General features: G+C 36.4%; 1 protein-coding gene across 4 annotated transcripts in view; it reads right to left on the reverse strand.

Moving 5' to 3' along the window:
• Positions 1-20,879, reverse strand: part of LOC139968772 (protein bicaudal C homolog 1-like) — a 50,602-nt gene that overhangs the window by 6,545 nt on the left and 23,178 nt on the right. For all 4 annotated transcript variants that reach the window (XR_011793532.1, XR_011793531.1, XM_071973134.1 and 1 more), the window contains exons 4-18: positions 14,597-14,676; positions 13,085-13,300; positions 11,385-11,618; positions 10,302-10,508; positions 9,356-9,487; positions 8,409-8,562; positions 7,714-7,854; positions 6,070-7,122; positions 5,446-5,567; positions 4,310-4,482; positions 3,506-3,663; positions 2,647-2,792; positions 1,707-1,863; positions 1,008-1,180; positions 613-712 (exon numbers count right to left, since the gene is read on the reverse strand). Coding sequence is in view for 2 of the 4 variants with exons in the window: in XM_071973134.1 (XP_071829235.1) it covers positions 613-712; positions 1,008-1,180; positions 1,707-1,863; positions 2,647-2,792; positions 3,506-3,663; positions 4,310-4,482; positions 5,446-5,567; positions 6,070-7,122; positions 7,714-7,854; positions 8,409-8,562; positions 9,356-9,487; positions 10,302-10,508; positions 11,385-11,618; positions 13,085-13,300; positions 14,597-14,676 (3,246 nt within the window). In the remaining 2 variants the exon portion in view is untranslated. The remainder of the gene's footprint in view (positions 1-612; positions 713-1,007; positions 1,181-1,706; positions 1,864-2,646; positions 2,793-3,505; positions 3,664-4,309; positions 4,483-5,445; positions 5,568-6,069; positions 7,123-7,713; positions 7,855-8,408; positions 8,563-9,355; positions 9,488-10,301; positions 10,509-11,384; positions 11,619-13,084; positions 13,301-14,596; positions 14,677-20,879) is intronic.

Below are 20,879 nucleotides of genomic sequence, written 5' to 3' on the forward strand. Positions count from 1 at the left end.
TGAAGGCTTCTTCGGGAGTTCCTGCTCGCAGGAGGATCTAAAATACATAAATACACACATACATCTCCTCAATGGCCTTGCAGTTATATCTTGGCATATTCACAATGAGCTCTACTCAAGCAAAAAGTTAAACGTTTTTCTACATTTGACTCAAAATGATAATTGTATTAATTGGCCAGCTGTTATATTGAACTCAAAATGGTAATGAGGGTTACAGTGAGACAAGACCCATGCAAGAAAGGCTCATAATTAAATTAAAGAGTAAGCAACTAATAAATTATTTCATAGAGGGCTTGATTAGAAGTCAATCTGACACGTAAATATTTTATATCACAAATGAAGTTTTGAAAGAGTTGAAATATGTACTTTAAAATTTCAAGTCAGTATTTCATGACCTGAACATGGAAATTTCTGACCTCGTATGACTGCCTGGTCCTAATTTGCAATCACTTACATCGATACTCGGGCAGGTACTTTGACACAACCATTCTTTTGATGCTGTTTTTCATGACTTGTGTAATGAGAAGAAGGTTTCATCTCTGTCCCTAAAGTGAGTTTAGTGTAAACAGGTGCTCATCAAGTTAGTACTAATAACTTAACATAAATACTTACCAGATATTGCGAGCAGCATTTTCCGTCGGGCCCCAAAGGTAGCAATTCCAAGCTCCTTTAGGTCACTATCGGTGAGTGTCAAGAATGTTGCAAGATCAATCTAGAAGATGAGAAACAAAACAAACTTGACGGATGGAAAGTTTAAAATGATATCGTGGAAACAATTAGCAGATGGAAGGACTCAGTAATGAGACAAGTGGTTTCAGCAGCCAAGCCTTGGACTAAGAGAATAATCATGCGGGCTTCGGCCAAAGGCAATCGTAACATCATGTGCACCAAAAATATGATTATTATGACATCTTTTGGATATAAACATGGATAACTGTCTCAAAAATTTGATCACTATCATTTTTTGTCATTCAGACATATCAAGTTTCACCCAACAAAAATCTCACCTCCTGCTGTTGAAAGACATCGGTGTATTTGCCGAGTCCAAGGTTAACGAACAGTTCCGAAAGATCCGGTTTTACCGATAGCGAAGAATTCAATTCCTTCTGAGACCAGAGACCCTTTGTGGGCTTTGGTAGCGTCGTACTGTCTATGTAATTACTGCAACTCAAAATCGAATCTGTTTTGAGGATAAGACAAAACAAGTAGAAGAGATTAACAAATTTACTAAAAAGATTCAAAATAAACTGCTAGCAGGGAAAGCACAATTTACTACTCATCAGATTAAACTTTACCTTGCAGTGGCTTGTAATTTTGTGTCACTCTGTCCAAGATTTCTAATATTTACAAATAACTGGATATCAACCCATTTCTAGGTAGGTACTTTGATCTTAGCGGTTACAATTTTTTTTATCGCTTCTAATTAATAACGTATCCATCGTAGTAAAATGCAATACAAGAAATCTTGAGTCCCACAATATTTGATTCAGAAAAACCTTGTATTAAACATCATCCATGCTAGTGCAGTTTTGGTGTTACCAATACTAATGTGTCTTCAAGCACCTGCTTTTTATACTAGGTCACCCACAAAAATATAAAAAATAAAAAACCAAAAATAAAATAAAAAGGCAAGTGAAATCTGTCCATGAGTATAAACTCCATCAAACCTGGTCTTACAGGTTGTTACCAATAATAAAATACTTTACCATGTCGCCTGGGTCTGTAATCGGTCATCTTTGGTCTCATGGTAGCAGCCTCTGATGGAGTTTGTGAGATGGCTCCAGAGTGTTGTGTATTGGGCCAGTCGTTGTTCACCTCCGACGAGTCTCTCCCCGGTGTTGTCGTTGTATCTGGCTCGGCTTGCTTCAAACAAAGAACAATTTTCATAAAGGTTAAAAAAGTGAAGACATATTTTGGTACCTTTGTATCGCTGTTGAATCCAACCAATCATGTTCATTTATTGTATTCATCTCCCATATCATCAGTATCGTTGTAATTATGATCTTAAACATCTTTGAGAGATAAAAAGAGTCAAGAATGTAGGAATAGTGAAGTGAAAATCTTAAATTTTTTAAAACAGTAACCAAGGGATGATTTAGTGTTCGCATTTTGTGGAGCAGGTTTCCGGTTTCTTGCAAGACAAGAAAATATTATGTTAAAAGTGCTCAATAATTGCTATACATTGCTAATTGCTAATTGCATTTGAGTACAAATGTCCTCATTTTGAATATGTAGTTTTTGCTATCTGGTAAATTATACCCTGAAGCCAAAAGGTTGATACAGTATAACTTATCACAGTTTGCAAAGAGCTAGACAGCTTTTGGTTCAAGTATGCTCAAATCTATCCTAAAGATAACAACTCTGTTCACATCTATTATATTTCTTCCAGCAAAATTTACTACCACTCCTGTAAAATTCACGGTACTTGGCCTTCATCAGTGTCTCCCAACAAGCTCAAAAAATAAAAGCGGGAATTAATTTGTCAATTTTTATTCTTCACAATTTACCTTCAAGGGCACTCCAGTCAATCTTTAACCTTGCCTCATTGTCATTTCAGAATATTTTATGATAAAGCTCTTTTTTTAACACAAAAGTAGCAGATTATGACTTGCTATCATCACCAAGGTGAAAGATGCATCATCTTACCTCATAAGTAGCAGGTAGGTAGGAGGAGAATCCTTTTTTGGTGATATTCCTGAACTGGGAATCAGGCATGGACTTTGAAAACCCTAACCCAGACCAAGTATCTGTGGGGGTCCTAATTTCTCTGGAGACAGGTAGTTTCTTCATAGCTGAGAAAGAAGTTTGATTCAGAATGAAAAATGAGAAAAGGAATACGTATCAACAGTCATAGTTCTGATAGCTCAGAATTCATAGAGACAAAACTTGTATGGCATGCCTAAGTTTAAAGGTAGTCTGTATAGGCCCCAAATTATAGCATGCTATAATTGCTAGAAGTTTTCAAAAAATACTTCCAGGAGGTCTTTACTCTCCAAATTGTTCTCAGACAATTTTTAAGGAACACACAAGATGAATGAATGTTCCAGTGAGGAAAATTTCCTCGAAGTTTTGTAATAAAAGCAGTTTAAGATTTTTGACCAAAGGTGACCATATTTGAATATCTAGCATATTTGGGGCCAATACATCATACCTTTAATTACATACTGTTTTAATAAATCATATTAAGTTTCATGGAAACACACATGAAACTGAAAACTAAGATTAACCTGTGGCCCAGCAATCTTGTTTACCAACACCAAAATAGTACTAAATAGAAGAAACTTATGTATAATGAGAGATTCCCAAAAACCAGCCTGTGACTAACCTTTATAACCACACATTGCAAAAAGAAACTTAAGATCAGCCTTTTGTATACAAATTGGACCTAGTTAGATCTGTTTATGCAAGAGTCACTTGCCTAGTAGGATATCTGTTAAAATGTCACTGAAAACATTTTGAGATTTTGGAGAAAAAAGAAGCTATCAACTAAATATTGCATGCAAACCTTTTTGCGCAAGAATTTTTTTCTGATCATAGTCCATCTGGACCAGCTCTTCCAGTTTGGTCAGCTCTTTCTGTTTCTCTGCTCGTTCCCAGCCTGGTGCTCTCTTGTCAGAACTATCTGAATCAACCTCAGATTCGGATGACCCCTGGCTGAGACCGCTGTGAAGATTTTACAAGAATTTACAGTCAATTAAAAGAGATCAGTCTTGTAGTGCAGGCACCACAGCACCAGTAGTACTTGTGCAATTATGGGTACGAGTACACAGCTCTGCGAGAAGTAAAACACAACAAAGCTGCAGTGTCTCATCTAAATTTATCTTCAAATATTCAGTTACTTTGCTAAATGTCAGGTAAGAATCATTATGTTCAGTTGTTTGATATTGTGATTATTGAGCACAGATGCTCTCTGGACAAAAATGGTCAAATGGCAGAGCCAGCATTATAGAACTAGGCGAGGTTTTACAGACATCCCGTCCTAAGACAAAGTTTCAAGATTTAGTACAATTCTGTATAATACATCCACATCTTATCTTACAGGTGCAATGCCCATCATATTATTTTCTCTGCTCTTAGAACATTGCCTGATTACTGCAGACCAGTCAGTCCACCTATGATTGTGCAAGTTGTGCCTTATATATACTCCTTAGTGTGATTCCTCTGGCAGACTCAAAGATTCCTGTTATAACAGAGGAAAATTGGTACCATGGGGCAACAGTTAAAAAAATATAGATATACATGTCCATTTTGGTGTTTTTTAAGCATATTTGGGAGCAATATTGATTTACTCTCTGAATAAGAAACTTACTTGGAGCTTCTGTCTCCCAAAAGATGTGCCAGGGTTTCTTGAGGGGTCATGGGGCGGACCTTTGGTGGGGAGTAAAGGCCATCATTACCATTCATAAAGTGGCCACTATTGCTTAATGTGAAATGGCCGCTGTTACTTGGTGAAAAGTGTCCACTACTACCTGGAGATTTGCTCTACAAGTAAAAGGAACACAAATGGAGAAAAATTAACAGAAAATGACAAAAAATAGATTCCTTGATTACCTGGTATGCAAAGAAACATGGCTTCTGACTGGAACCGCCCACCTCCCCACCCCCCCCCCCCTCACATATTGGCAAAGAAATGTCATAGAGATTGCTACCTTAAGGTTATGAAGGTCAGCTGTGAGAGCATTGGTATTCCCGAGGCCATTGGTTAAAATCACTTCCTAACCAAATTATTTCCTTGCTGTTTCAAAATTAGCTTTTTAATTTTCCACAAATACTATTTCTGAAATTTCATCAGTACAACATTTAATGTAGCATAAACTGACTATGTAGCCATATACCCATACAGTCAAGTGGTCTTAAGTTTTTTTCGGATCCGAATTCTAATCACCCATCTATGAAAGTGCTTAATTCAACAATAATATATTCATATCCTTAGGTGTGCTAGATGATGATGTGACTTGTTCACAAGACCCAGAAAACTTCCAGACACATTTATGTAAATTCATTTATGTGTTTTATCACCAATTGTACAATGGGAAAGGAAGTCTCCTATAAAGTCTTAAAAAGACTTAACAAAGTAGGAGACTCCCTGAAGAAAAGAAAAAAAAATGGGGTAGAATTTATGGGGTAGAAGTAGAACTAACTGTGAACGATATTTGGACACCCCTCATGCTATATCAAACACTATATGGCATACACTAGAGTACAAACGCCAATATTGCTTTCCTTATCCCCACATCCATAATATAGCAACTAGATTCGGCCATAAGTTTTGATTAATGATTAATGATTTTGATTAATTTTTGTCAATCTATAACGGCAAGAAGGTTCCCTCTTTGCTAATGCTGCATCCATAATTGCACCATTTTTGAGATAATTGAAGTTAAACTGATCATGATTGTTCCATCGCAAACCACCATTCCTCAGAAACAACAGGAAAGGACTTACCTGTTTACTTAGACTACTATCCGATCGACGTAGCGGGTGATACAAATCGTTGTGAAGGTGAGATGAGCTCGATATATTGGATGAACTGGAATTCTTGGTTGCACTTTCATTTTTACTGGATGCTAAAGGTCAAAGGAAATTGAGATAAACAGCAGAAACATTGAATCCAAAGGCATCAGATTTGTTTCGTATTTTTCTTTAAAGTAAATTAAAGTACTGTCCTCAAGTATGCTACAAAAGTTAACAAATAGTTACATATACTCAAACAATTTGATAACCCTCGCCCCTCCCCCCCCTCCTTGCTGTTAACCACAGTCATCAGATTCTGTCCCAGCCATTAACTTCTGTGCTGCTTCAAACTTCTCTTCAAATTATAACATATCCAACAGTCATCTAAAGTTTGATTATTGGTAAGTTTAACCACCTGGTTTTTGCAAAAGAACTATTTCTTAGATACAATATTTGTAACAAATCTGGAAACCAGTGACCTTGGGTCACAAGACCTGTTCTCTAACCATGAGGTAACTGCTGATTCCGATCGCATTTCTAACAAAAGATGGCTTGCTATTTTCCAGTTTTGCCTCTGTTCATTCACTTAACACATTTGAAAATGATTTGACTTACTTCTGAGGATGCTTTTAAGGGTTGAGGAAGGGGGTGGCTTCTCTTCTCCACCTCTCATTCCATTAGAAAGATGCAGCTGAACTAACTGTGAAGAGACAATTTCTGGAGTGGGTCTTGAGAAACCTGGTGGTGGCGCTGGCACCTTTCTCTGGTACTCTGTCTCTGGTGGTTTTGGTAGAGCCCCTGGTGGAGAGGGTTGTCTGGTAGGTGGTGAGATTGGCGTTGACATCTGTACCATGTGATGACTTGGGGGCTGGGTTGACAGTCCAGATGTTCTAGCAATTGTACTATTATGACTACTGGTATTCCTGGCAGTGGAAGTGAACATTACACTCTTTGTGGGCATTTTGTCCTGTATCAACGGCACTGCATCATCAGGGCTACTCGTTCTGTGGGGAGTCCCTAACACCTGTGCTGACGATTGTGTACTGACCCTAGTGGTGGGTACCGGCAAGGTGTTATGTGATGTCACACCACACAGAGACGACTCCCTGGTCATCATCATGGTGGATGGGACTACCGGGGGCCTAGAAGTAGCTGTCTGGCTTTGAGAAATAGTAGCTGATGGTTGATTTGGAATAGTTGCTTGTCCCATTACTTGTGGTGGAGCAGCGGTCATCATTGAAGATGAAGATAAACTATACGGAGATTGCATCAAATGATGAGAGGACTGAGGTGATGGTAAACTGTATGGTGGTTGTGATACATGATGACATGGCTGTGGGTATGGTGGTGGTGGTGTGGGTTCCCTATGAGCTGTGTTTGGTATCCTAATCACCTGTGGATTTATGCTATGCTGATGATGATGGTACATGGTAGAGGCAGGTGGACTGTTCTGCGGTAGGGTGTACACTAACGTCGGACTACTGCAAGTGGCTGGAGGCAGAATGTTGGCGGAGGAGGTGATGTGTTGGTTATTGATTGTGACCCCTGTCGGCACTGTGTTCTGAATGACATGGTTAGGTGGCTGGACATTTGTCCCTGTCTGGGCCAACATAATGGGGTTCATCGCTTGAGACTGTATGACAAGCGGAGATATTCCGTGCTGCATTACTGAAAAGAAATAGTTAGACAAGGATGCATAGTAGAGCATAGTCACATGATTTAGATAGCCTACCCTAAACTCACCCAGATACTTTAAGTGATGCAACACACCAACTAACTTCAAGCAATGAAACTCACCAAGTTACTTTTAGTGATGCAACACGCCCCACTTACTTCAAATAATGAAACTCACCCAGTTACTTTAAGTGATGCAACACACCCACTAACTCCAAGTAATGAAACTCACAAAGTAACTTGAAGTGATGCAACACACTCACTTACTTCAAGCAATGCAGTTCACCCGTTACTCTAATCAATAAAACACACCCAGTTATTCTAAGTAATGAAAATCACCCACTTACTTTAAATAATGAAACTCACCCAGTAACATTAAGTACTGAAACTGACCCAGATACATTTAAGTAATGAAACAAACCTACTTACTTCAAGTAATGAACCTCACCAGTTACTCTAACTTACTTTAAATAATGAAAACCTTCCACCCAGTTACTTCAAGTCATGCAAAACACCCAGTAATGATATATAATTAGTCCTATTAAGTAAGGCTGCTCTACCCAGCATCAGCAATGATGTAATTACCTCTGTTATGAACTGTCATTGTTGAAGTTACTGGATGGTTACCATGGCGAGCCGATGACCCCATCTGAATACCATTGAGACGATTCAAGGCAATAATGTTTGTTCCGTTCAACCCAACCTTGTTCTGTCCGAGCATGTCAACTGTGAACATTGGTGAATCAGTATTTAATCACACAGATGAATCGACAGCTCAAATGATTGGGATAAAAACACATCAAATATTTGCTAAAAAAAAGCTCTGTTTGCCTCAAAATAGGATTATTTCCTAACATATTTGTAAAGTACCTAGAGTAATGATATGAATACTGAGACAAAAATATCACCATGGATACAATATCTTCTATATTCACCGCTTATGATTCATGAGTAACAGAAACATTTTGTGCTGATCTTAACAAATTTCATCAGCCATCCCATTTCATACAATCATTAAATATTTTGAGGAGTAAAACCTTTTTTTTGTAAAATTTTCAGCAATTCTTAGCAAGCTCAAGTTTGAAGCCAATTAATACAGATTTACTTTAAAGCAGCATTTGAATTGATCTTAGAAAAATTTTCAAAGCTCAATTTTGGCATCCAATAGCTGAAACCACTTGACCACAATTTTCTTTTTTCTTGTTTACTCTCACCAATGAGTTCACTTCAAACATGTCCTACGTGTATAACTACTTTGTGAGAGTACATACTGTACTTACCGAGCGATGTCATCCCAACAGTTGATAATTGTACACCTCCTGTGTTACCATTCTTGAGGTGTACTCCACAATTCTCACATTCTTGTCCAAGGAGCGTCTGTCTGGCTCTGTACATGCTTGCAGCATTTCTTTCAACACTTTTAACAATGACACTCTGAAAACAGGTAACAAGACAAAAATATGGAAAAAATAAAACAGAATAAAAAGTGAAACAGCCAAATATAGTTAAAGTGCGTAACATGTCCTTGAATTTTGATTTAAATCAACAAAGCATAACTGATGATGTGTTAACTCAACAAGAAGTGCCATAGACAAACGGATGGTTCATTTCCAACATGTGCTGGTAAAATTGTAGAAATAAACCATTCTTGGTATATAAAGTGGCAAAATTATGTCTTAATACTCAAGTTTTCAATTTTTTTAAATACCTGTTTTCAAAACATTACACCTACATTGCAATTTAAGAAGGACTCTACTCTGAACTACTGCATGTTACCACTCCCTCTCCCCCCCCCCCCCCGGGCCTCTCCTAGCTTCCTTCTCCCGCATATTGCATTAAGTCCTGCTGACAAAACTGCATAAAGGTTAACACTGTGCATTGCTAATGCTTAAATTGTCACAAAATACTCTAGAAATCACACTGCATGATGTAGAATATCCAAGGGATATGAACACAAACCCATTCCCTCACTCTGGAAAGCAAACCAAATCCCACAGAGTTGATGATAGACTTCCCATGTCATGCATTCAGCGAATCATTCTTTAAGCCTGCCTGTGGCTAGAAAAGTTCCCTGTGACATGAAATTGAAGCTAGAAGTACAACCACTGACCCTTTTCCACCTCCCCCCCACTAGACTAGGATTCAATGTCACTCTACAAAGTATGCAAGATGGATAAAGAAGCCATTTTGTTGTTGAATAAGTCTCAGAATATTTGTAGAGTTTTACCTTGCTTGGTTGCTTAGGTTTTGGTTTAACGCTGATGAACACGTCAAGCTGCTCCATCAGTTTGGATATTGTATTAGAGTCCACATCAGCGTCCTCCTTGACGTCAAACATCAGGACAAGAGGCAGACAACCCTTTATAAAAAATAAAAAAAAAGAGAAGAATTTAATACAATATGGATGAATATGCAGTTAATTCATTATTTTATATGTGATTTATAACTTTAAATCAGTGATAAAGTGATATTTCAGCTTTAATACAATCAACTCTCATGTTGTTTATTTTCATTGTCTAACACTTTCATCATCTTAATAATAATAATAATAATTATGATGCAGACCACGAAGATGATGATGTAAATGCCCACCTACTCACTCTGCAGAACGCTCCCGGGCAAAAAAGAATAGAACAACAAATAAAGCCAAAATACAAGAAATACAAAAAGCTGCCATGAAATGCCTTTGAGTTTCTTCTTAAAAATACTGATGCTTGGGGCCAGGCTGATTTCTGGAGGTAATCTGTTCCAAATAAGTGGTGCTGTAAAAACAAAAGATCTGTCTTCCCCCACACCAGATTTGCTTCGGCCTCTGCATTACTGGTGAAGAGGGCTAACCACTTTTGGGATCATTGAAAGATTAAGGTTTCTGGCCAAGACATTTCCTCATATTGTCAATTATCACATATTCAAAGAGTGTTTCGACAAATTAAAAAAAAAAAATCAATTTTCTTCATTACTTGTAACAAACCTTGACGTCATCCATGCAACCTAATCAACTATATTTTTATGGAATTTTAAAATCAAAGAATACAAAATATTGTACCAAAGATGAAAATACAAATATACCACATAAAAAACAAACAGGTGTAACAATAGTCTGAACAAAGATTGGGCGGTACAGGGGTGGAGGGTGGGGTGTAAAGAGGTGGAGGGGGGGGGTGGGTACCTACCATTAATAGCTGTCTTGCAATGATAACAGCGTCTATACTCCCCGAGATGAACACCGAACTTTTCCTCTGGGCGGTAGACGGGTCAGGAAAATGAATGGTAGCACCAGTATATTGCATGATGTGTTTGATATTGAATCCTCCTCGAGCGAGCATAAACTGATGATGCTGAGGTGCTATCTCCAGTTGCATGCTGACAGGTAATGAACCCTACCATGGAGAGAAGTAACAAGGAAGAGAGTAGTGGCAAAGAATGGTAAATAAAGGTTGTATGGTTATGTAATATACTTTACTATGCAATAAAATATCATTTAATTTAATTTATTTGTTTTATCACAACATACATATATGGAACAAATATATATTAATTAGTATGATGATGACATACAATGTTAAAGGCAGTGATCTAAACAAAACCTTTGTAGGCTAGTCGAGTAGGTCACTCCAAGTATAACAAAGTTTAATAAAAAAAAACACATAAATAACAAAAAAAGCAATGCAATAGAGTAATGAAATAGTCAGTACTTTCTCAGATAGCTATTTCTTAACTGAAACTGAAACTACTGTCAAAGTATCTAGGAATACTGACATAACAGATGATTATAATATTCAGAAGGGTCTACTAGATTGTGTAAATTTAACAGAATTTGCTGATATTTGTTTGCTACGTAATTTATTTAAACGTTGTTTTCTTGTATGTTCCCTTTGCATCCTTACAAATGTGGAAATAATATACTTAAATATAACTCAAATCAATATCTTACAGCACAGCAATAGATTTAATCCCAAGAAAATATGTGTGTTGAGATAAAAAGATGTATTATAGGAAAAATTTGCCTTCGGTACATTGATGATGATAAGGATGATGATAAGGATGATGATAAGGATGATGATAAGGATGATGATAAGGATGATGATGATGATGATGATGATGATGATGATGATGATGATGATGATGATGATGATGATGATGATGATGATGATGATGATGATGATGATGATGATGATGAGGATGATGATAATAAAGATGCTGATGATGAAGATGACGACAACATTAACGATGATATTTATAATGATGAAACTTACCCCGACAGTTCCAGCGAGATGGTCCATCAGTTTCACACAGGCATCTTTAACACCTCCAGTGTTACTGGCTGATCCCCTCACAGTGACTGTTGTAGAAAATCCTCGCCCCTTCTGCTTCATATTAACCGCAACATTACAACTTTGCACCACGTGCTGGACTGTCGGGGAATTCATGTCCGGTTGTAGACCACCAGAAATTGGTAATTCAAAGAACAAGACAAGAGGTAAAAGTTCCTAAAAGGAGAAAAAAAGGAGCTTTACTTTGGACATAAAGATCATTTCCTCTAAATGGGTAATGAATGTCATTGAATGAATATGTTATAAAATAAAATCACTCTGTGTGCTATGTTACGATTTTTCGGAGCTAATCAAAACAGTCTGGCACACAAGACAATAGATGAGGGGAAGTAAAAATTGGGTAATACAAAGTATCAGATACTATCAAAAGGCCTCCATCAATGCCAATCAGCTTGCGGCTTGATAAGCCAATGAGGCTTCTTCGCGAGTTCCTGCTTGCAGGAGGATCTAATATACATATATACACTGCAGGTTACATTTTTAAACCAAACGTGAAAAAATGTTCTTAAATATTAAGAAAACTAATGTTTATTTGAAACGGCTGGACACCCTAGTCTAGCAAGCAGAACACTTGGTCCGATTCTCTAAAGTCAACATAAAGTTCAATAGGAAAATTTAAAAACTTTATGGCCTGAAATAAAAAAGGGAACCTGGCACGAATGGGAAGAAGAAATTTTGTCACAAAAATGAGTGTATTCGACTTCTGAATGGTAAGTTTGGAAGGGGAAGGTCGGTGACCTTAGAGAGGGTTGTTGAGGGCACAGTGCAAGAATTTTTACCAGATGTATGTATAGGAGACAGGTAAGAAAGGAATGAAGTAAAAAAGACAAATTTATCCACCAAATATGATTAATGTGTGTTACAAGTTTTTCAAGGACAAATGTGTTGGATTCCATCATTGGTTGCTTTTTTGGTTAATATGAAGCTAAAAAGCAACAAAACAGACAAGTATACAATCATTATATTTATAAAGCCATAGATTAACATTAGCAATCGGCCTACATGGTCTAAGAAGGCCTCCATTGATTTGGCCTTAAATGAACATTCTCGACACTGAACAAAGTTCAATATCTTGAAAATTGGGATGCATACAGAGAGGTGACAAGAGTTCCATTTATTCACATTCTGGAGAATGAAAAAATTGCACAATCAGTCAAATATTGTGACAGCAATGATGATATTTACAATTCAAGAGTATCACAAACCTTATTTCCGTGCAAAACATGACAACACAAGGTTTCCTTTTTTTTAATGGAGATTTTGATGATTAAAGTTAACTTTCCATTGCTTGTAAGTGAAAGTTTCTTCTTGTCACTAAAAAATGCAGACAGTAATGAAATATGATACCTTGTTATCTTTTATCTAGACCTGAGATGTCCATTGCTGCTATGGACACTGTGTTGTGGGTATCAATTGACCCCAGCTGTATGTACTGACTGTACACTACTGTAGTGTCTAATTACCGACGGTAGCAAGCTGTGTGTGTATTTTCTGGGATCGATGGTGGTGTCTAACACTTCTGTTACACCTCATTCGAAACTAGGTCAAATTACTGGCATTAGACGTTTCTTTTTGCGCGAGTCTTCACACCCTTTAACACCCTGGATCCACCAATCTCTTACCCTAATCTTGGCTCTAGCTTGTTCAGCACCGGTGATCTGGCCAGCGATTGAGACTTGGTTACTTTTCTCCTGCTGTTGGGTACATCGATTAGAATCAGGGAAATGAATATGGCATCCCGTCTCCTCCATAACTTTTCTGATGATGTTTCCTCCCTTGCCGATGATGTGAGAATGCTCGGTGAAAGAGACATCCATCTTTAGTGTGACTCTGTTACTCTGTCAGAAGTAAGATTGGAGCAAACTGTAAGTATAAGCAGGGTTTTTGTCGTATAGTTGTGAAGGAATCCAACTATTAAGAAGCCTTACTGTGACTTAATTGAAACCCTAGCTGTGATGATCTCTGATGACATTTTCATAGAAATACAAGGCAGCCATGTTCTTTTTGTATGCCATTTAATTACTGGCTTCTCAGACAGTTATTTAATGTCTACCTCTCACCCCCCAAAAATAGCTTATCCACAAATCTGTCCACTTCTAAAATACTTGACTGAGGGAAGTGAATGCCCTCTGTTGAACAACTACCGCAGTCCATGCAGCGGTGATATAACTTTAATACTGAGCTCAACAAGATAAGCCACATTATCTAATTCTCATATCCAAGAAAAACCAAACCTACTGATTTCCATACCAGTACCAATTATAACTAATATACAACTATGCAGTGGGTCTGCATATATGTAACACTCCAACCAAGCAGCCAGAGAAAAAAAAAAAAAAATTATGTAAGCATCAAATTTGTTTTAATCTCCAGGCCTGTACCCTGATATTGCAAAAGTCAGAAGCCCACACAGGATCAGGACATGAATTTATTAAAAATCTTTTAAATCACCAGCTTTTATAATTAAAATATGCTTTTGCTTCATTTGGTGACAACTTTGACAAGTCTATTGAGTATTTCTGGCAATTAAATACTTTATACATTTTTTTTGCCAAATGAATGCTAATGAGTGATCAGCAGAAAAAGGAGGGAAAATTCATATAAGAGGATTCTCAACATTTTACCATCTGTACACTTTCAAATTATTACTAATCACATTTTGAAAGTAAATTGACAAATTAAAAAACAATCGGGGGAGGGGGGGGGGTAGAGTTATACTTTGTTATATATAAGTTATATACTTTGTTATTGCACACGAAACAACTAGTAAAGCTAACAGAAATACAATGTTATGGGATTTTGATATAGAAAAGTGAAATTATTTTGCATTGATAATGGTCAATCTTTGATACCACATGGATATTAAAATCAGATACTAATGCAGTTCATTAGTTTGATATGGAAATTTCATTTCAGAATGTATTAATGAAGAAGATTTGGAAAGTTGAAGAAGAAAGAACTATAAATGCTAGTTTTGTTGCATGAATACCACAAAAGATCTTGTAAGGAAGTCACTGAGTTTTTATGTCAGTGCAACCATCAGCCACTAAAGGAAGAAATTGCAAATCCACAAATTTCATAAAATGACACCAAAAACAAACATATATACATCTCTGAAAATTGCAGAGACTTACCTTTGTATCTAAGACCGACATGATTTTAGTTTTTGCAGCAGCCACCTTCTCCGGTTTACCAGTTACTTTGATGTGTGGATCTATTTGAAGAGAAAGGTAAATAATAATACATCTACATTAATAAATTAATCCAAAAATTCTTCTCAATAAGCAAAAATATATCACCAGTAATACACGCCTCATCAGTTTCCTCTCAACTAAATTGTCAAACCTGTCTGCATCCTATATAGTCATTCACCACTGGCTGAGAATAAGTCAAAACAAATGAAATTTAATGACGAAATATCTGTCAATATAAAATCAAACTGTCCCAAAAATAAAAATTGTATGTGATATATATGTAGATGTTGTAATTTATAACTGTATTCCTTAATACACACTGTGCACTTTTACTCAACTATAAAGTTGTCTTATTACAACAATTACTCAAAATAATGGTTAACCTTCATTAGTTGAGCCTTAGTCCAATTATATGTAACTTAGACTTTAAAGAAATTAGAAAAACAAAGAGCACAAATATCGATTTTTTTTTTATCAATTACTATTATCACTATTAGTCAAAGGACTCAAAGCTTCTATTCCAAATGATAAGAAAAAACAAAAAATATTTAATAAGAAATTTTTAAACCTGTCTTTCTTTAGTGCTGCTCAATAAGGCATTTGAAATGTTTTATAAGAAACTTCAGTCAAGGAATGTTTAGAAAGCAACTTGGGATTTTATTAATTTATTCATTAATTACTTCCTCTTCAATGAGTAAAACCATGAAATGACTGTTTTGTGAACCAAACTTAAGAGGGTACAGTATGCTATAAATACACAGAGTTATGAAATGAAGACATCTCATAACCAAAGCAGGGCCCACCACACTACTTGGTACTACTTCTTGAACATTTAATATGCACAATGTATAAGTTTTCTAACACTTTTGGGAAACAGCTGTACACAAATAGATGGGCAGTACGTTAAATTCCCATAGGAATTTTCTTAGTGATGGGGTGCTGTAATTTACCAAAACAAAGATTTTTTTCTCTCTGAAAAGTAGTAAGTTATAACAAATCAGTTCACGGTTTCACTTCCCAAAATTTATGAGGTCATTAGTATCGCATTCCAGTTGTAAAAAGTTTCAAATTTCAAAATTATAGTTTTGCCTTTGCTGACCTCAAATTTCAGAGAACTCAAGTTCAAGTTAAGTTTGCTGTGCATAGAAGAATGCAGCAAATATGCAATCATCTGCACATAACACTACATGATAAAAGTCAAATTTCAGTGGAGGAAAGATTACTGAAAACATTTTCATTATTAAAATAGTACTGTAAGATTGTAAACAGGTAACTTAGTGAAGTCTTCTCTGTGTTATATGCTTTATTTGGTACTGTTCTAGTTAAGTGTGTCTCTGTGGCACAGCTGGTATATAGTAAAACAGGGCAATTTTTTAAGGATTTTTTTCTGTTTGTCACATCGGAAGTGAAGTTGGTTGCCCCAAAAATATAGCCAATCGCATATGACCCATATGTACACTGTAGGAGAGATGTGTAGGTTTAGTGAATAGAACACCAGTTTTGGGGGTGATACCAATTTATCACTTTACCTGTTGAGGGGGGGGGGGGTATTTAGTTACAATGCAATCCAAGTTTGATGTCAACAGCTAGTCCTCCATCGGGACAACCCTCCACAGCTGACTTTGGTTGTCCGAACAGAAATTTGGTAATTCAGACCACCGGACTACACAGATAAAAATTTGCCCTGTGCTGTTTAGAACATGTTTGCAGATGTTATATACAGTATATTGTTTATCTTACAGGGTCACTACGCCTTTGGCCAGCATACATCACTTTTATGTTGATTTGGGATATATTTAAGTATGTCACAGCTGGAAGTTATAGCAAAGAGAGGGGAGTTCGAGCAAGGGAATGGACACGTCCAGTAACTTCAGTCAGTAGATATTTATGGTTAATATGTTGGAAGGGTAAATAAATACTACTTTGTGTCATTTGAAATCCTGTGTAATATGAACTTTCCTTGTCATTGTTTTCACTCTCATGGAATCTACAAATTTGAATAAGAAATCAGTACTTGATGGAGCTGATGTGACTGTTAATAGGTCATCAGTATTGGCTCAAATTATGCTAGAAAGGTAGGCCTAAATAAAAGTCCAATCATGCTCTGACTTCGACAAGCATTCTACTGCTGAGCCTCAAAAAAAAAAAAAAAATCCTCACTGAGACAATAAATTGCCTAATTTTAAAGCTCCTCGTTGTCTGGAAATAATTTGGAGATTTAAAACCACCTTGAAATACAGAGCGGCTGTTCAAATCTGTAAGTAATTTTTGTTAAAAAGGTAAAATTTGAGGAGGGGGAACAATATTTAAAACCGTGAAAGACACTCCCATGTAAACATCTGCTATAGATGTCATCTATTATGCCAAAAATCATGACATTTTGTACTTTTAAGTCTCATAGCCATAGCTAGCTTCAAGAATGAAATTATGCATTTACGAGAAACTGTAGAACAAACATGCCAATTTTATAGTTTGTTTTTCAAGTTCGCTTACATCCCACGACACCAATAAATAAGTCAGCTTTAAACAGAACACAACAAGAGTGCCTGGATTACTGCAGTGTCTACAGGGAGGTTAAAATCTTGAAGGAATTTGTGAAAACAATTATTACTGTAAACTTAGGGGTATCAGGAACAAACTTTTGTTGACACAAATTCTAAAACTTATTTTTTTGGTTGTGAATATTTTTATTCTGACTAAACCCATATTAAACATAGTCACAATATCACTCCATGTAAGTGCCAGTTTTATGTATTTCCTAACTATTGAGTAATAGAATACAGACAAAATACCAGTTTGGCTACCCCTACACCCATCCTCACCACTTCCCACCCCCCCCCCCCACCCCAAGCAAACATTTGAGAGTGTATCAAAGTAACACTCCTGTGGAATGACTAATTCCTCTCGTTTTTAATACTACACAAAAAATAACACAATATATCTCATATTTACTTACATTTAAAGAGAGTCTGTGGTCTTTCTATTCCCATAAACTAACTAAAATTCATGGAATAGAGTACCGGTGATACCCACACTACGCATCAAAACAAACAAACATTTTGCCGCTGTGATCGTCTTCCAATTTGAGTTTCTCCTCCAAGATTGAACTGCAACCTGGCTACAGTATATCCTTTTTCAGTCTTGTAGACATACACAATCTATAACTGCTCCAACTTCAGAGACAAGTGGTAAACATTCCATTCATTATGAAAATGACAAGTTCTGAAATACTAAGTCGCAACAATTGATCAAAGTAACCTTTTTTATCTTCTACAGGTGAAATCCATTTACAAGAAGAACAGTAACATAAAGTTCAACTTCCAAAACAAAACATGGCCGAACGGCAAGCATCGATTGAACATTTCTAAGTCCGAAATGGCCAGTGACAAGAGTCCCTCTCTCGATTTACCGAGAAACCGGGCCTGGTCAACAACATCCCTGTTTGGTCGAGTAATCTAAACAGGTAGTTCAAACTTAAATACTTTGCTGTACAGATTAAAATTGGGCCATGACAAAACGTACGAGAGGTTGAGTCACAGTGAAATGTGTCGTAGGAGATGAAACTGCGGTTCACTCATCCATCGACCTTGTACACCATTGAGACCTGAAGAGCTCTCAAAGTCCAGAAGCTTAAATAAACTGAAACTTGTTCCTCCTTTTCATGACCAGCAGTTCAAGCCTGAGAAAGATCATTTGCTTTCGGATTTTGTAAAGAGATAGCTTCTAGTGGTCTTTCAAGAGGCTTTATAAATGGACCATTGACATGAGGGCTTAACCCAGTGAACCAAACAACACTGAATTCTTGAAAGAATCCTTTCAGGAAGGACAAATGAATGCCTAATTAAAGTTAGAATGGATATAGATGCAGTTATAGGCAGATGTGTTCATGTCTCCCTAATGGAACAGTGGGATAATGCTTATTACTGCCTGGTATTCAATATAGCTGGTAAGGGACATTACAATGTACAATAACAAAGCAATGCTCTGTACACTAAGCTAAGTCTTCATAAGTAGCAACTCCACCAACCTACACCTTTCCCCACCACCCCCTCATGCACACACCCCCTCCCCCTCCCCCTCCCTGGAGAAAACTTGTTGATTCAATTCAGGAATGGCAAAGCATTTAAAAAGCATATATTTCTAAAGGTTTGTAGATAAAGAAATAAAATGATATTAATTTGTGGGACACAAATTTTCTGGATCAATTTAAGCAACTGTAAACGACAAGTTTGCTAATGAGGATCTGGCAAATAGTTGAATCCAACTAGATATTTCTTGGTTGGATTCAAATATCATGTCTGTGTTTAAAAAGCTGTTTCCAGTGCAGATCCTGTGTTGTGGAACTCTCTTCCCTCTCATATACGTAATTCTAATTATGTTACACTGTTCAAAAAACAACTTAAGACTTACCTGTTTAATTAATTGTACATTTTGTTGGTATTATTTTTCTTGTAAATTTTAGCCCATTGATCATATGGAGTTTGCGCTTTATAAAAGTATGTATGTATGTATTACATGTGTCCATGATTTTGCAGTACTTATATACATGTTTTATACAATGCAACACACATTTGTACCTTTGTGGGAAGAGACCTTGCAACAGTATTTTGAGTTCATATATATACTAAAAATGTATAGATCATGTAATATAAAATTTGTAGTTTTTTGGGGAAAAAATGAAGATTTATTATCATTTCTTATAAAAATAATTTTTGCCCTAAAATATGATAAATTATGCCCACTTATTCAATTTGATAAATTTTTGTTGTAATCAGCCACTTCCAATATTTAGTTTAACAAAAATCCTTTTTAAGAATTTATTCACGTAAGTTACTTTGCCTTGGATGAAAAGAGGCAATTACAAGATGTAAGATTTTGAAAGATGCAGTTATTCTGCTTTTGCCCCAATTTGCTCCTATCGATGATGCAAATTTATTCGATTTCATCATGAATGGTACTTTACCTCAATATTTGCTGAATAGGGAAGAGATGTTGAATGCAAAACTTATTAAACTAAATTATCTCCTCTTATTATTAACTAATTTTACTTTGTACTCTGTAACACAGCAATGTCCTTCACTTTATAAGGTTAAATTACCCTGACCCTCAAAAAATAAATCAAGAACTGAATGGTAACTATAGTACTGCAATGGGCTTATATACATGCTAAAATGTTAAACATGAGGTAAGACTACATATTTCATGGAAGGAGAGTTATGATGGTGGCTGTAATTGTAACATGCAATCACTTTGAACATGAACAAACCTATGTACTGTACAACATGATGTTACAAACTTTAAGGAGAACTTTAGCAAATTAAACCATCATTTCATCACTGAACATTGTGACCTAAATAATAAGGACAAGCAGCATCCCAGTCAGCTAAAAAATAATTTGCGCAGTTTGGAAGACAATGTTTGGAATATTCATTCATGGACTACACTGGAGACTTGAGCAAGTCGAAACATGACATCAACATAGCAACCAATGCTTCACTTTTTAATGTTTCTCTATGTTTATTCCATTGTTAAGTTTTCTGTGACACAGATGGTATTTTGCAAATGTTGTTCCTAACATGCATTTTGTTTATTTAAACATCCATTGCCTATTAATGACATTCTTATCAGTAATAATAATTCTTACACTCTTATTGAAAATGTGCAACTTAGGAAATCAGACGAGAAACAAGATAAATATTGATCACACATGAACAAAAATGGCAGCCTCCTGACACGATGTTTTTTAGCTATTAGGATTGAGAATTGGCTCATGACAAGTACTGGGCCTACACATTCCTATCCTATCACAAACTGTAAGGCAGAGGTAATACTTGGTTTGCACACTCCTTTAAAGATGGCGTTATAAAAGAGATCTATTTTTATCTGACAAAGACCTAGCCGTTTGCCCTATGGGTATAATCAACAGACATTTTCACACCTTCTGTCAGATCTGGTATGTTTTCATACAGTTGTTGGGAAGGGACTAAATGCTTCTCAGGTGAGTAAACTCGACCTAGGAAAACATCAATTACCAACAGGACCCAGGTTTTGAATAAAATAAACAGATTGGATCTTCCAACCCTAAAGAAGAAGGGCAAATAAACCATGGAAGATGGGGATGATACAGTAACTTCAGAGGACACAAGAGGGCCTACTGATACAGCAACAGAGTACTACGTAAACCAATCCAAAAGAATTTAAATAACACTTTAAATTATCAAGC

This window comes from Apostichopus japonicus, chromosome 6 (assembly GCF_037975245.1).
Source record: "Apostichopus japonicus isolate 1M-3 chromosome 6, ASM3797524v1, whole genome shotgun sequence".
NCBI lineage: Eukaryota > Metazoa > Echinodermata > Holothuroidea > Aspidochirotida > Stichopodidae > Apostichopus > Apostichopus japonicus.